This window comes from Crassostrea angulata, chromosome 8 (assembly GCF_025612915.1).
Source record: "Crassostrea angulata isolate pt1a10 chromosome 8, ASM2561291v2, whole genome shotgun sequence".
NCBI lineage: Eukaryota > Metazoa > Mollusca > Bivalvia > Ostreida > Ostreidae > Magallana > Magallana angulata.
The window spans coordinates 42,058,064-42,075,211 of record NC_069118.1 but is presented as its reverse complement, the minus strand read 5'-3'; the positions used below and the strand labels follow the sequence as shown (position 1 = coordinate 42,075,211).

Genomic DNA, 17,148 nt, shown 5'->3' with positions numbered 1-17,148 from the left:
ATGTAAAAATGTCGTTTTTATCGCCTGTATTCTAAAAGTTACGTTCACCTCGCCTAAAAGAATCCCATTAATTATCTTTGTAAACAAAGTATGAACATAAAATGTCAATATGAAAGAAACAGACAGTAATCAAGTCTGGTTTAGCATATTATCGACGTCTTTACCGACATTGTTAAAGTTCAAAACGACTCTGACGAAAGGCATAGGGACATAGTGTAATTTCTGTGCGTTTTTTGCGACACGCCTTAATTACCATCTACGCAACCAACAGTCTAGGTCCATTTATTTTTTAAAGTGTGCATGTGCATAGACCTACCGTACAGCAATAACAAGGTTTCAGTGTTAAGGGTTACAGAAAATTCCTTTACTGTATGTTCTCTTACATATAAACCTTTTGGGTAGGAAACTGGTTATTTTAATGATCCCTATAATTGTTCTTGACAACGTTCGTGGTTTTGTCCGATTAAATGATGATCTCTCCCTGCTCTTTATGCTCCTATTTCTTCTCCTATTCATACTCCTGCTCTTTTTCCTACTCCTACTCCTGTTGTTTTTCCTGCACCTACTCCTACTCCTGCCTCTACTCCTGCTCATATTCCTGCCCCTCATTTTTTGCTCATGTTTCCCAATCTATTTTTGCTGCATTCATTTCTCTTCCACCTCCTTTGAGGTGAATTTTATTTTTTTTGTTAAAGACAATGAAAATGATATATATTCATTGGACTAAAACTGCTGTTTTAAGCGTATTTTTTCATCGCACAAATGTCAAATTAGGCTCATAGTCGTGATCATCTACTCTAATCTTAGCACAAACTAAAAAATTATTCTTTAGTAATCAACTCTTTTTTTCATCTCTGTAAATGCTACAATAAATATATTTTAACGGTCAAAAAATAAAACGGATGAAAATGTAGCACAGATAAATAAGTCAAGAAATTGAAACTGACATTTATCATGAAAATTCCAAAAATATCATTAATTTGCTTGTGGGGTTTGCTAGAACAGTACGAATAATTAAATAATCATGTTTCGGGGCAATATGAGAAATGTTTTACCAATATTATTGTCATGTTACCAGCGGAGAACGTGAAGCAGACGCCTCCGGATCATAAAGCTCTCGATGTTTAAGACATAGTCTGAACATTTTTTATATAAATGTCTTATGATTGAAACCAAAAGAAATAAAATCAAATGCTAAATGACAAAGTCTGAACATTTTTTATATAAATGTCTTGTGATTGAAACCAAAAGAAATAAAATCAAATGCTAAATGACAAAGTCTGAACATTTTTTATATAAATGTCTTGTGATTGAAACCAAAAGAAATAAAATCAAATGCTAAATGACACAGTCTGAACATTTTTTGTCTTTTGATTAAACCCCCCCCCCCAACAAAAAAAAATATTGTATTGTAATTTTATTTATGATTGGAATTTGGACTGAAGTCTTAAAATGCTTTATCATCCCCAAACTTGGATTCAAAAGCACACATATAAACCTGGGGCCCGTTTCACAAAGCTATCTTATAACAAATATCTGTCTTAAGACCAAAATTTGTCATAAGTTTTTATCTTAGCTGTTTCACAAAAGTGTCTTAACTTATGATAATCTTAAGATTGTTCAAAATCTTAAGACACCTAGATACCTCTCTTAAGTCAATTTTAAACATTAAGGTACACAAGGTTAAACCAATTGTTTAGAATTATAAATTATTTCGACTAAACTCTGAATGTTTTTTTCAAAGTGCGTTAACATCAAGGATATCAACGCACTTTGAAAAAAATAATTATTTTTTTTCAAAGGCGTTGACTTGGTCCCAAAATTAACGCACTTTGATTTTTTTTTGGCAAGTGCGTAAACTTTCAAAGTGCATTAGAACATAAACATTTTGAATACAAATAAAAATAATTTTTTTTTATTTAATCGCTCGCCCGCTCATTCCTTTTTCATTTGGATGTCTGACGAACAAGAAGTTGTTAGCATACCTTTCAGTGAAACACAATTACAGTAAACTCGCTTATTATGACTTGACACCTACTGCAACGTGATTATCGTTCCCCGTAGCTTTATAAAATGTTGTTAACCTGACGGATATAAGGTATTACGCTCACAATGAAGCCCGCACCTGACCCCAACAATTGACCCTGCAAAGATTATTAAGTGCTATACTCAGGAATTAATAATAATAATAAAAAAAGTCTGCACATTTCTTACTTTTAATTTTATTAACATCAAAAACTTGTGTCACTCAGTCTACAATCGTAACGGGAACAAGATTTCACGTTTAAAATTTGTTCTTTCCGATTTTCACTTAAAACTAGAAGCTCTTGTACTTCACTTTTTAAGGTTTTTTTCTTTTCAGAAACACATTCGCTGATTGGAGCCGGTAAATTTCCTGACCCCAAGGTCACTGCGCTGATGAGGTCATCGTTTGACCCTGAGGTCAACTCGCTGATGAGATCCTCTTCAAATTCATTTCGTTTTCTCAGTTGAAATTTGTCCTCGTTTAAATAACCTATTGATATAAATCAAAACAAATAGACTGAATTAGTACATAGAAATATAAATATACTTGATATGTCCCATTTTCATGTAAATAGGACTTTCAAACATTAAAACTTTGCTTCAAGTAGATATATATTATAAAAAAAGTTATTTAAATTTCGTAAAAATACACATATACAATATTGAACACGTGTGTGTATAAAGTACTAAGTTATGCACTTTTTCAGTGTTCAAGAGAGAATAATGACTTTAACATAATGTCATATTTTAAAGACGTAGATGATAAAAAAAATATGAAAGAACTATATATGATAAAAGTTAAATTTGGCCCCCATAATTCGCCATTTTTTAAGTGTTTCGGGTACAATAAAATGTTAACTAATTTTTTAGAAGAGTTGATATAAAATATATTGCTCATCTATATATTTGATTTATTTGCACTCACTGGCAGTATATGACGTCAGAAGTGACGCCATTTCTATAATTCAATCAAAATCAGCCAAAAATTGACATTTTTCTTATCTATTTACGAATGGGAAATATAGAGCGCATGCTTGAACAAGGAAAATTTTTTTGTCACTTATTAGTCTTGGCTAAATACATCTCTGATTAAAATATTTTATTTGTTCAAGAATGCGCTCTATGTTTTCGGAAGGAAAAACTGCTTGAAAACAAGCTGTTTTACGCTAAAAATGCGAAAATGGCGGGAAAAGGTTGTCTTTACAATGTCATATTTCTAAATTGTGGGCACTTAAACCACAATGAATATTATGTAAACACATCACATACATATCTGTACTAAGAAAACAAAGAATGATAGTAAAATGATGTTCATTTTATGGGGCCATTTTAGGCCCTTATCATATATAGTTCTTTCCTCATAGATTTTTGAAGAGGAAATGTGTCCACGGCCGTTATCCACAACAAACTTATTATATTTTTTATGTAGAATGACCGGATAAAGTTTTGCAGTGAATTTCGTTACGGGGACTGCTGATTACATAGTTTTCTATCTAAAAGAAAAAACTCCAGAGAATTGATGTCTCTTTTTCAGTCTTATGAAAATTACGGGAAAAACATTTTAAATGACGTCATATTTAACCTTGTGAAAGTATTAAAAGGTGTACTTGTGTTAATAAATGTTACACTTTACTTTTTTGCGTTATTTTAAAAAAAATCACTTTAAACTGGGGCAAGATGTGGCTAAAAATGTTCTCTTAATTCTTTGCATTTATAATAAAATTAGCCCTTTAGACGAGCACAAAAATGCTATCTTGGCATTTGAATACTATAAGGTTTCCGACATATTGTCGAACACTTTGAATCAATATGTGTATATTCTAGAACTCTCCTATCATACAGATTGCAAAAAGCTTACTGGTAAAACCCGATGACGAGTCTGACTTCTTTTTCTTTGTTATCGTGATGATGAATGCTATGACCCCGAGAGTTCCCGAACCAACGACTAGGATGGATACTGATACTACCGCAAAATATCCACTTTTCCGATGCGACGTCATCGTACCATTTGTGGAGGATATTTTATCTAATTTCATAAATTGTTAATAGGTAGCGTCGATTAATTGTAGTGTTGATGAAGTTGTCATTGTCAATTCAACAAGAATCAATAATGGCAAAGTTTAGTGCAGCCTCATAAATTATGCATTCCAATAATATAAGGTTTACAGAAGATTAAAGTGTGAAACCCTAATTTATGCACATCAAAAATCAATTGACCTTATGGCCAGTGGGACAAACATTTCTTTGGGGAACGAAAGTCTAAATTCGTTTGTAAAGTGCGACCACAATAGGTATACTATATTGTTATCAATAACAAGTTGTAGAATCTTCAAAAACAGTCTCTTCATTTACTTTTAAGGCTATTTGCTTTAAAACACTACTTCTTTTATCCATTTCTTCAAAAAAATGCACACACCCGAGTCCTGTGAATTGAGTTCCATAGAAACCGAGCAAGCGGTTGCGTCATTTTCGGCGATGGTAGGCAGGCTCCAGACGTAAGCGTTGGCCATGTAGCTACCGCTCCTCTTATAGGAACATAACATACAGACAGACGAGCTCTGTTAAAGCAAAAGATATCCGATATATAAGCTTGTTAATTGTTGGGTCGATTCAAATTTGCTGAGGACATAAGAAAGGTGTAATAATGTTTGTTTTATGGCTATTAAAAAGCCGCCTGATTCGACTGTATTGAGTACCCACTGGTAACTACTCAAGATCAAGTTGTTACCTAGAGGTAAAATGTATTAAAAAGAAGTTTTGAAACTAAAAAAAACATCAACTACATTTGTGAAAAATAAAATATATTAGCATCGGAAACTTGCATAGTTTTTATCTTCTTTATACTGTCTTTTCAACATACAACAAACTGTACCTTCTTGACTTTTGTACTAGATGTCCGCCAGGTGTCGTTTTGAAATGTGATTAACAAGGACAGAATTTCCCTCGGGTTGTCCCCCACGGAAAGGAAGACTCGGTAACCTTTCAACCACCAAACCGACACTATATAGAAAGAGAGTAAGCTAAATCATCGTCAGAAACCCATGGCTAGTCTTGCATACGTTCACTAATTTTACCAATCGCGTTATTGTTAACGCTTTCATCCGACTGTAACAGATGCATGTTTCATGAAACGATAAACCTTCAAACACTTCTAAGAGTTACAGATAAATTTCATAGATGGGTCAAATTGATATTAATAGTAATTCCTGTCAATGCGTTGGTCAACGCTCGGTGAATATGAAGAAAAGTGGTTGTAAGTTTTCGACAAATAAAAAACTCTCAATTAGAAAAAAACCCAATGATAAAGCAACTAAATAAAGAAATAAAATGAATTGGTGCCCAAAAGGGATCTTTCAAATTTGTTATATCAGAAACGAGAGATAAATGACATAATTTTATTATTTTTCAAAAAAAAATAATAATGAAACCGCAGGATAGGAAGATTAATGGCCGAGAAAAATTCCATATATAGATAGATAGATAGATACATGTAGATAGATAGATAGAGAGAGAGAGAGAGAGAGAGAGAGAGAGAGAGAGAGAGAGATAGATAGATATAAATGCGTGTAATAATGGAATTTTAATCTGTTTTAAAATATCATCATAATGATTGGTATACTGGATCAGCAGCTTACTATCATTTGGTCCCATCCAACAAAAATAAAACATGCTGTTGTTAGCAGGCCTTATGACGTCATCACATCTTGGGGGACCGGGGTTTTCGTCGGAAATGTCTACATAGCTTAGTATATCTACAATTATATCAATGTAATAAAATTGGGAGAATAAGTTTTTTGGGAGTATACGATGAATATAAAAATTTAAGTGTAGAGGATGACCCCTTGAAATGAACATATTACTTTAGAAAATATTATGCATAATACTTGCGTGACAATGGATACATTAATTGAGAGATAGATGACCTTCGAGTTTAAGGATCGATGTTTTAATAATAAATCTTTTGTACTTACTATTTAAATTCCAGTGGACAGTACACACACTCTGTAAAAAAGAAGTTAAAATATATACTTGATGTTTATTCATTGTAATACTAAACTTATAGAAGAGAGAAAATGAAAAAAAAAGTTTAATGCTACACGTAATAACGCGAAAAAATCGAGTTACCGCATACCCTGTACACTTTGAAACCTTTATTTGAATGGTTAATATAGTATGTGTCAACATTATTTTTACTTTTATTAACAGGGACATTACCTCAAACGCTAATAATTTAATTCTGGTTGTAACGCGCTTTCTGATTGGCTAAAAAAATATTTTATATCGTATAAAGAATGTTGCCTACGTCATAGTAAGACTAACGTCAAAAACGTATCAATACGCCTGACGTTACGTTTGAATTTTGTACAATTTTACATCATTTTAAAGGTCAAATGACCGTTTTTATCTACAGTGAAGAGTAAAAAAATTAAATTATAAGCAATGAATTCAATATTTATTAGTTTTATACGATATAAAATGGTTTGAAACAGTTTACGCTTTTTTATAAACCGCTTCGCGGTTTATAAAGCGTAAACTGCCCCAAACCATTTTATATCGTATAAAACAAATAAATATTGAATTCATTCCTTAAATAAAAATGCTCTTATCTGTATACAAAATACTCTGATGCTTATACAAAATAATTACCACTGACTAACATAAATAGTTCAGCTAACTGAACTGCTATATTTTTTCTGCATTAGTGTGAACAGAGATACACAAATTAAAATAATATATAAAGTTGGATATAGAAAATGTTTAGATAAAAGTTTTATCTTTTAAATTTTTTTGTAGAAAATGGTTTACTTGTGCATTTGGATTAATTGGCTAAAATTTAAAACCTAACGTCAGAAGTCAAAACAAGAGGCCCATGGGTCACATCGCTCACCTGAGGAACAATAGGTATGATAAAATCAGCTTAATGGAGTCATAATACAAACAATCTGGACAATGTACAATAATACATGTAGATCCTGTATAAATAAAATCCAATTTTTCCGCTGGATATTCTTATGTTTATAATCATTATTCCCTTTTCTAACAGGATGATTTTATAGTCATATCACATGTTGAGTATTGCAGTCCTCAAAAAGATCCTTTACAATTGTTTATATATGGGATATTAAGCTACATCAAACTCTGAACCTTCTTGTGAGGCCGAAGAATTGTCCTGAAGCCAAAGTCTTAACAATTATAAAGAATCATCTGGCTGATTAGTTTCTGAGAAGAAGATTTTAAAAGATTTACTCTATATATTCCTATGTAAAACTTTAATAACCCCCCCCCCCCAAATGTGGCCTCACCCTACCCCCAGGGATCATGTTTTCACAACTGTGAATCTACACTACCTGAGGATGCTTCCACATAAGTTTCAGCTTTCCTGGCTGATTAGTTTCTGAGAAAAAGATTTTAAAGATTTACTCTATATATAAATTCCTATGTAAAACTTCGATCCCCCATTGTGGCCCCACCCTACCCCCGGGGATCATGACTTTCACAACTTTGAATCTACACTACCTGAGGATGCTTTCACACAAGTTTCAGCTTTCCTGGCTGATTAGTTTCTGAGAAGAAGATTTTTAAAGATTAACTCTATATATTCTTTTGTAAAACTTCGACCCACCATTGTGGCCCCACTCTACCCCAGGGGTCATGATTCTCACAACTCTCAATCTACACTACCTGAGCATACTTCCACACAAGTGTCAGCTTTCCTGGCCGATTAGTTTCTGAGAAGAAGATTTTTAAAGATTTACTTTATATATTCATATGTTAAACTTCGACCCCCCATTGTGGCCCTACCCCCGGGGGCCATGATTTTTTCAACTTTGAATTTACACTACCTGAGCATACTTCCACACAAGTGTCAGCTTTTTCTGACCGATTAGTTTCTGAGAAGAAGATTTTTTAAGATTTACTGTATATATTCCTATGTAAAACTTCGATCTCCCATTGTGACCCCACCCTACCCCCGGGGGTCATGATTTTCACAACTATGAATGTACATTACCTGATGATGCTTTCACACAAGTTTCAGCTTTCCTGGCTGATTAGTTTCTGAGAAGAAGATTTTTAAAGATTTACTCTATATATTTATTTGTTAAACTTCGACCCCCCCCCCCCCCCCCCATTGTGGCTCCACCCTCAGGTGAGCTTAAAAAGTTAAGTTTACAATACAATAATTGTTAAAGTTGGTTTCTGGAAGAACAGACTTTGAAAATTTTCTTAATAAATATTGACAATTTTTTCACTTTTTTAATATTTAGTTTTTAAGATCTGTGTACAAACATAGAATTGTGAGCAAATCTCTGTATCTTGCTTATAAATCGAAGCGTAACACTCAAATATGGTTAGTAAATAGAAATTGTAAACAATTAAACAAAAGAAACATGCACTATAACAAATAAAGAACACAATTTATTTTTTCGAAATGAATCATATATATACATGTATATACCTACATATTACTGTCAGCGATATCAAACTCTATTTAAACTGAATAAACTCGAGAAAATGCCGAGCGACTCAACAAAACCTATTGCATTGTAATCTACCATTACGCAAAAGATAATGCCGAATTACCGATAGAATGAATTGTATTTCAGTACTTTTTTGATACATCAGATTTTGCTTAATTTGCGCAGGTAAACAGTTAACTGTTTGATTTACCGAAGTATCTGTTTGATTTGATACGTAAAAATCACGAAATACAGACGATAGTCTCCAAGTTACAAAGCATAAATAATGAAAACGAAACGAAAATCAGAACAAGCTAACACCAACGTCATGTGTGAAAACTGTCAACGCATTGAAATATTTAGCCTCAATTTACTTCACAAAATCGGCACCAATATATTTTGCATGTTTCAAAAATTTCTCTTCATACGCGAACTGTTGCATAACAAGCAAATTCATCATAGTCAGGTCGACCCTTTTTCGTATAATGTCATAGCTGCTTTAAACAAAGAGCCTCGTTTTAGAAGTATGGAATACGAGTCTTGGTAAAATGGGTATGCAAACCCGGGCCGTGGCAAAATAAAAGCCGGGGCAGATCGGCAATCGTCAATTCCAAATACGCATTATTTTGCGGCATATTTACAGCGAATACAAATATTACTGGTCCATCAAATATCCTGAAATTTTAATGAGATTGGCAGATTAATAACTGCCAATCTTTTGTTTTGCCCAGGCCAAGTCTTGCCTACCCATTTTACCGGATGCCGAACGCGAAGCTGAAACACGCCTTTCCTTTATTATTAATTTCGTAATAACTCAGATTTGAAACAGAATTAGACCTTAATTTTTGCAATTTATATTGTCCTTCCCATAAGGATAATTTATGCTAAACTACGTTGAATTGAAATCAGTAGTTCTTGAGAAGAAGATTTTTAAAATGCACCCCCCTTTTTCTACAGTTTCAAGGTTTTCTCCGCTTTGAATACAGATCGGACTTTTATTTCTGCAATTTATATTCGCCATCCCTTAAGGATGCTTTGTGCCAAATTTGGTTGAAATTGGATAAGCGGTTTTAGAGAAGAAGTTCAAAATGTAAAAAGTTTACAGACGGACGGACGGACAGACAGACGGACAGACGGACGACAGACAAAATGTGATCAGAATAGCTCACTTGAGCTTTCAGCTCAGGTGAGCTAATAAAAGAGATACAGAGGTGTCAATTCATTGTTTGTAAACAAAGCTTATATTTGTTTGAATATAATGTAAAATATGGAATTATCCCATTTCTTTGACAAAATGACTCTTAGTAAATAATGTAGACTGATTTAATATGTTTTAAATAATATTATCAACAGATGAAAGTTAAACATTTATTGAAACGTATTCTAATAAACCAGCTTCGTTTCCAAAACAAAGAATGTCAAACTCTGTGTCCTTCTCATAACTCAATATTATACTTTCAAATTTTGATAAAGCATAAAATTACCTAATTCAACTGTCCAAACACTAAAAATGGAAAAATGAAATTATTTTTCTAAGCTCACATCATGTCTTAGTCTCTTTAAGCGAGTAAGCGTTGACCATCTTTCACTGACAAATGTGTAATTTGTTTATAGTAAACACTAATACTGGACAATGACCGTCAACTTTGCTAAGACGTCATGTACATAAAATTTTAAGGTGTTATCTGAAAGGTTGAATCTGAACCTTTTACAAAGTTGTATTCGAAATAACACAAACCACATATGGTAATGATCATATGATAAGGAGGCTAATACTATATTTAGCATAGTAAAGAAGATTTAATCAGCACACGTAGTTTAAAGTTAACATTGACAAAACATTGTCAATTAATAATAAGTTATTTCTGGTTGTAACGCGCTTTCTGATTGGCTAAAAAATTATTTTATATCGTATACAGAATGTTGCCTACGTCATAGTAAGACTAACGTCATAAACGTATCAATACGCTTGACGTTACGTTTGAGTTTTGTACAATTTTACGTCATTATAAAGGTCAAATGAGCGTTTTATCTACCATAGATAGTAAAAAAATTAAATTATAAGCAATGAATTCAATATTTAACGATAAAAAATGGTTTGAAACATTTTACGCTTTTTTATAAACCGTAGCGTTAACTGCCCCGACCCATTTTATATCGTATAAAACAAATAAATATTGAATTCATTCCTTAATAAAAATCAGTTAACATTGGAAATAATAAGGATCAGTACATCTTTGATATCTTCATTTAAGGAGTGAATTCAATATTTATTTGTTTTATACGATATAAAATGGTTTGGGGCAGTTTACGCTTTATAAACCGCGAATATTAATGAAACCATAGTACTTCAAATCAAAGCAATGATATATCCTTAAAAAAAATGTCTCCTTTCTTCCATGCAGTAATACTTGCCTCGTTTCCATAATACTTGCCTCGTTTTCACAATATCCAGTCACGTTACAGGATAGCAGCGAGCAGACACAGTTCACTGAACACAGCATTATACAAACACACATGGATAAAGATGTACATGTATAGTCATAACTGAACATGGCCAAAAAAAAAAACCTAGCGATGAGAGTTAATGTATACAAAATCTGTACATAATGATTGTTATCAATGAGTCATCGGTTATTCATTTCGCGGTAATGATATTCTTAACATAGGTCTATGGTCCTCGGGTATGTGTACATTAAGTTGTGTACACACAACACCGACTTTTGTTATCTGAAGATAGATAGTGCAGCGATACGTGCATCTTTGTATGACAATAATAGTGTGTGTATTTACATGTTAATATAAATATTGAGAGGACATTCCTCCAGCATATACGTCGGAATCGGAGGGCTAAGCCTCCACTCTTTTGTTCTGGCAAAGTTAGACATAACCATTATCCTTTTTTTTTTTTTGGCTTTTTGTTTAATTCTTACGCCACTGTCTTGTATACCTTAATTAAAAGCTCTTTTGATCAAATAATCTGTACGCATAATAAACTACTGAAAACCAAGAATATTAAAGCGAATAAATAACTATGTACGGAGTACATAACTTTGTACTTTGCATGCTTCATGAATTGTTTGGTTTGCTTTAATATGTAATACTGTATCTTAATACAACTGTGATATTTTCGGGGACAGATATTTAAATGAAAAAACAAACCAAAACGCCTTTTCAATTTAAGAGAGTTCGATAGTCGTGGCCATTTTTATACTACGTGTATATTGATCTCCCCGAGAAGAAGTGTTCTATGTGAAGATTTAGGAAAATATTCAAAATTTAAAGCTAATAAATATGGAATTTTTCTTTACCAAATAAAGTTAAGAGCTTAAAACGTAACTTCTTAAAGTTTAAGGTAGGTCTGATAGTAAACTTGTTGACCCCCTCCTCGGTCCAAGCCTCAGTAAAATGACACTTTTAAAGTATGTTTGATACTTCCATAGGCGTCGGAACCGGGGGGGGGGGGGGGGGGGGGGGGGGGGGGGCTGGCCTAGGCCCCCCTACTTTTTTTTGCAAATTTATACCTTACCATTAGAAACATAGCATGATAGAGGGTTCACCCCCCCCCCCCCCCACTTTTTCTTGCAGGAAAGATTATTGTATCTAAATTTACCTTGAAAGATTGAAAAGTTGGATTGAGAAGCATACTAGCGCCCCCCCCCCCCCCCCCCCCACCACGGATTAGGAATTTAATGATCTTGGAGAAAAAAATTTTTGGGTAAGTAATTTCTTTTTTTGGGGAAGTATAGTTATACCCCCCCCCCCCCCCCCCCCCCCCCCGGATTAGGATTTCCATGATTTTGGGAATTACTTTTTTCTCAATATTTCTGAGGATAAGTCTAGCCCCCCACTTTCAATTTGCTTCCGACGCCAGTGTACTTCAGTAGTTCTCGATATCAATCATTCAAATTCTTGAGATCGAGGAGCCGTTATTCCAGATAATGTAAATTCGTTGAAAAGAGTTGTTCAAGAAATGAAGAAATTACTTAAAGTTAACCGGCAATAAAAATCCCTACACGAACATGTCGTTACAAATGACAAGAGTGTTGAGAAAGGTTGTGAGAGTATCTTTATTCATAACAGTACTTCATTAACAATAAAAAATATCAAACGACCATAAAACAGAAACCGAACAATATTTGATACATAGAGAAAATAACGGAACTGTTTGTCACAGTATGACAAGAATTAAAACGATAATATATCAGTGCATGTACACCACACCATCATGGGGTGTGTAAATAAAAATGTTTTCTGAGGATTCTGTAGGGAACCGTTTGTCCTCAAGATCATTTAACTTGGACGAGTCAAGAATATTAATCCGGAAAATTTTGACCGAGTTTAAAGTTATGCTTGTCTATGTTTAATGGTTCTGGGACCATTTGTTTCAAAGCTGCATGCAAAAGCTACATGCTAAATAAATACTATAATTCAAAATTTAACATTATTTCAACATATAAAGAACAAGTTGAACGTAGCAACCAAAAGTCGTTTTGCTCCCCGTAAAACTATATTTGTGAAATGCATCTCTATAAAAGACCATATAACATCTAAATGAAATAATTTGTGTCGACAGGTGTTTGTGAAGTTGCCCAGGATTTATTTATAAATGAAAATACCCTACTTCAAAGGAATCTTGCTAGCACAACATATAAATGTATGAAAATGACACGTTTATAAATCAGTGGGACTAGTAAAATGGTCTCATTTAACGTGACTCTGGTCCAATAAAAAAATTATTGACTTGGTGAGAAAAAATTGATCAAAGGGTTATACAGGTACTTTACCCCTATTCTATAGTAATATTTATCGCCGTTAACAGCCCCCCTTGTCTTTAGTTTTAGATGGTAAATATATGCTTATGCGTGTTTGTAAATATAAATCACTGCCAACCAATTTTTAAAAGGAAATCGCAAAGTAAATTGTCATCTCCATTTATTTAATAATCGACTTACAAGGTGATTTTATATACATGAAGGCAGTACTTTACAAGAACTATTCATTGAGTAAGTAGCAACTGATAACCACTTTACCTGATATAAACTATGCAATTAATATACCGGTATAAACACTAAAGGCTGAACTCTGAGCAAAAAGAATTATGGCCAATATCATCTACAGCTACAACTCTATAAAAGGTTGGGATTTCATTACTAAGTTTCAACCACGGAAAATATCTTGAGAAAATGTTTGGTGCCTAGATACAAGTAAGATGAAACGTTACACTTAAACTCCTCTCCTGATTACAAATTAAAGCTTAATTAAATTTTGTATAAACAATTACCAATTTAATTAATAGTATTCATATAAGACTTTCTTATAGGGGCATTATCACAATTTTGGCCAAGATTTATTTTTCTGTTTTTAATGTTTACAATGCTTCAGTAAGGTAAGGTCTACCGAAATTTGAGTTTCAGTCATCAAGTTTTAAGCAAGATACTGAGCTTACAGTTCTTTCTTGTGTAATCAAAACAGGATACGAGCCTTGTTTACATAATAAAGAATCGTGAGTTCTGTATCTTACTTAAAATTCAATATCTGACCCTCAAATTTTGGTTGATCATTAGAAATGCTTTACTAAAGCATTGTAGATGATGAATACAGAAAAATAAAATTCAATCTAAATCGTGACCATGCCCCTTTAACATGTCACAGATAACTAAAAGAATGTATCTAAGACATATTTCACATGTCCATAACTATGTTTATACATTGTAAAGAAAAGTGACAACAAATAAATGAAAATAAACAAAACCAAAATAAATACAACAAGGATGTTCATTAAATATTGTCATTAGGGCAATCAATATATTATACAAATTTCTATATTCAACCATCGCTATAAATAACATATTATTTGGTGATGACATCATTTGATTGTTCTCAGTATATTTGAGACAACAAATACATGGTGGAGAAAAAAGAAACCCAAACATTTTCTATAACTTGAAAAAAATGCACTTATTCTTTGTATTCACATTTTAAACCATACAAATCATGAATTTTGCATATCACTATTTAAAAAGACTCCATGCTAATTAACAAAGTCATTGTGAAACATGGGCAAATATTGAACATTAAATAATAATTGCTAACCAATGATGCTTGACACTCACATTTTGATTGAGCACAGTCTAGAATGGTCAGAAAAGTTGATAAAGTAATATCTATTCAGCTTTAAATTCATAACTATGCAACAAATATATTTCTTATCCTTTATCATAATTAAGCTGATGGTAGTCCTTTATAACTTAACAGAAACGAGAAAATCCATATCCTGGTTGTCCAGATCCCATATTCACTGTATGTACTAAGGCAATGTATTTTTGTCCATCTTCTAAATTCAAATGTTAACTCACATACTCATGCAAATACAAGTGTAACAATCTTGCAGTATTGAATATGAAACCCATTACTATAATATTGCAACTGCCAGAATAGCAATTATATCAAATTCTGATAAAGCACTTAAAAACACAATTAATTGTTACATAAATATTCTATCATAAAGTTTTGTGATTTTGAAATCATATAATACAGATTTATATACCGGTACTAAAATACTACTTTGTTAACTTTGTAGTTCAATTAGATAACACCAGACCAGCAGATGTGTAGTTTGAAAGTGGCAGAATGTATTGTTTGCACAACTACAATGCAATATAAATTTATCATCATATTTATTCCCCTGAAAATCGCAATTTTTTTCATTACTTATATCAAGTCATATGAATGCTAGAATATAATATCTTTTAGAAAAGGCATTAGATTGTGCTGATTTGAAATACTTTTCTCAATGGGGAAGGACCCTTGGAAGTAATATTTCAGAGCTCTTTTTCTTCGTATTTGTAAAAGGTCCAAGGGTGATCCTTGTAGGAGGAAAGATGTTCATGCAATAAGATGATCATGTAACTATTATCTACACAATGTCATGGAAAAAGTCATTTTAAAATCCTACAACCTAATCATGGAAAAATCAAAGTCCTAGGCGACAAAGTTTTTTTTTATGGTAGACAGATTGTAAGGGCTGCGACACTTAGCATGGGATAGCAGTATGCACAATATATAAATTAAGAACCATGTAATACTGAATAACAATCAATGATAATATGCACTTCAAGTTCACACAGAGCTAAACACACTCTTTCAATATTCAATTTCTTTGTCCATGTTCAATTCCTTAAAAAACCTGTAGATTTTGAGTGTCATGATTATAACCTTGATGCATCTTCAATGAGATGCTATGTATATAAATTTTGAAGGTCAAGGGTCAAAGGTCAAGTTATCTGCTAAACCAAAGGGTCAAGGCCACAGACAATACAAGGACAGGCACAGAGGCAAGGAGTCCACGGCAACCACATTCCGTGGTCTCTTCCTGTAAAATAAAGCCAAATATTAACTTTTAAATGATAATTGAAATATCTTCCGATTCTAAATTGCTACAACATCATATATTAAATTGTCCTGATTGGCCTTAGTGTCAGAGCTTAACAAACCTTGAATAAATATCAAACTCTGCATTAAAGACTTCTACATAATCACACATTGTCATCTAAAATAAATTTGCATAACAGAGTTGTTGTTCTTTTAAATTGTACACACGCAACATCAGGAAGACAACTTCGTTTATTATATTTTCATGCTAAATACTGAAATCTGATTGGTTTAGATGAAGTTTATAATCGGTTCTATTACCTTCAGTGTTAGCAACACAGTTGGCAAGGAGTAACACAACGAATTGTTACAGTATATCTGTTTTTCTTTCGCGTGTCACAAAATTTGTGAAAATGAGACAAATATGTAGCATATTTAATTTGCTTCAGTCATTTTTTGCAATTTCAAAATTTTTTTTTATAGAAAATGAAACAAGATATTATTTCTTTCCATTCAATATTTTGCGATTTGACAGATATCGGGAAAAAAGCAAAAATTAGATCAACACGAAAATTACCGGATATACAGTAGCGGGTAAGGTTAGCTGTACAGTTCACGTCATTTCTAAAGAAGCCAGTTATGCTTGCCTTTCTTTACATTTAAGACAATCAGTGTGAAAAATTCATTGTGCCTGCCTAGGAGGGTAACAGTTGAAATTGACACCCCTCCAATAATATTGTCAACCTCCGCTTCACATTGATTGACAATGGTTACTCGGGGATGTCAATTTCAACTGTTACCCTCCCATAACAGGCACCATCTATATAATGACAGAGCGGTCGTTTTTTCTTATACTACAGTAACTGAAGATTGCGAATTAAATGCAAGGAACTAATATCCATATAAAATCAAAAAATCAAATTCTTGGGTAGAATAAAAAAAATTACAATATTACACAAAAAATTATTACTGAGCAGAACTTAACATTTTACAAAGCTGTTGCCATGTCAATGAACACGCTGTCAGAAACCTTACACAACTTAATGTGTACAACACATCATTGCACAACAATTAAACTATTATGGAAACACATCTTGCCAATGTGCTTAATCAAAACCTTACATAATACAATCATACATAGTTACATTTACTCAGAAACAGTCACACTGTTACACAATACTCCTCCACAAAGCAAAAGTCACATTGAACTTAACACAATTGTAACAAAGCATAGGTGTGTTGTGTGAAGCAACGAGAAAACAATTGTTCAGTTTTCAATGATAAATGTATA

At 32.8% G+C, this 17,148-nt stretch overlaps 2 protein-coding genes across 7 annotated transcripts in view; both read right to left on the bottom strand.

Moving 5' to 3' along the window:
• Nucleotides 1-2,030: 2,030 nt before the first annotated feature.
• Nucleotides 2,031-11,148, bottom strand: LOC128158805 (uncharacterized). Of its 3 annotated transcripts, XM_052821763.1 has the most exons (8): nt 10,919-11,143; nt 5,997-6,027; nt 5,661-5,777; nt 4,898-5,025; nt 4,442-4,583; nt 3,884-4,051; nt 2,339-2,515; nt 2,031-2,144 (listed from the first exon to the last, which is right to left on the bottom strand). In XM_052821763.1, exons 1-8 carry the CDS (start codon nt 11,036-11,038, stop codon nt 2,080-2,082), a joined length of 948 nt encoding a protein of 315 aa, XP_052677723.1. In that variant the 5' UTR covers nt 11,039-11,143; the 3' UTR covers nt 2,031-2,079. The 3 variants fall into 3 exon arrangements, with proteins under 3 accessions (XP_052677723.1, XP_052677722.1, XP_052677724.1); XM_052821762.1 differs by lacking the exon at nt 2,031-2,144 and having other exon boundaries at nt 2,209-2,515; nt 10,919-11,144; XM_052821764.1 differs by lacking the exons at nt 2,031-2,144; nt 3,884-4,051 and having other exon boundaries at nt 2,209-2,515; nt 10,919-11,148.
• A 1,387-nt stretch (nt 11,149-12,535) lies between these two features.
• LOC128158797 (voltage-dependent calcium channel subunit alpha-2/delta-3-like) overlaps nt 12,536-17,148 on the bottom strand; it is a 105,804-nt gene continuing 101,191 nt past the window's right edge. For all 4 annotated transcript variants that reach the window (XM_052821752.1, XM_052821749.1, XM_052821750.1 and 1 more), the window contains one exon: nt 12,536-15,858. In XM_052821752.1, coding sequence (XP_052677712.1) covers nt 15,766-15,858 — 93 coding nt within the window. In that variant the 3' untranslated portion in view covers nt 12,536-15,765. The remainder of the gene's footprint in view (nt 15,859-17,148) is intronic.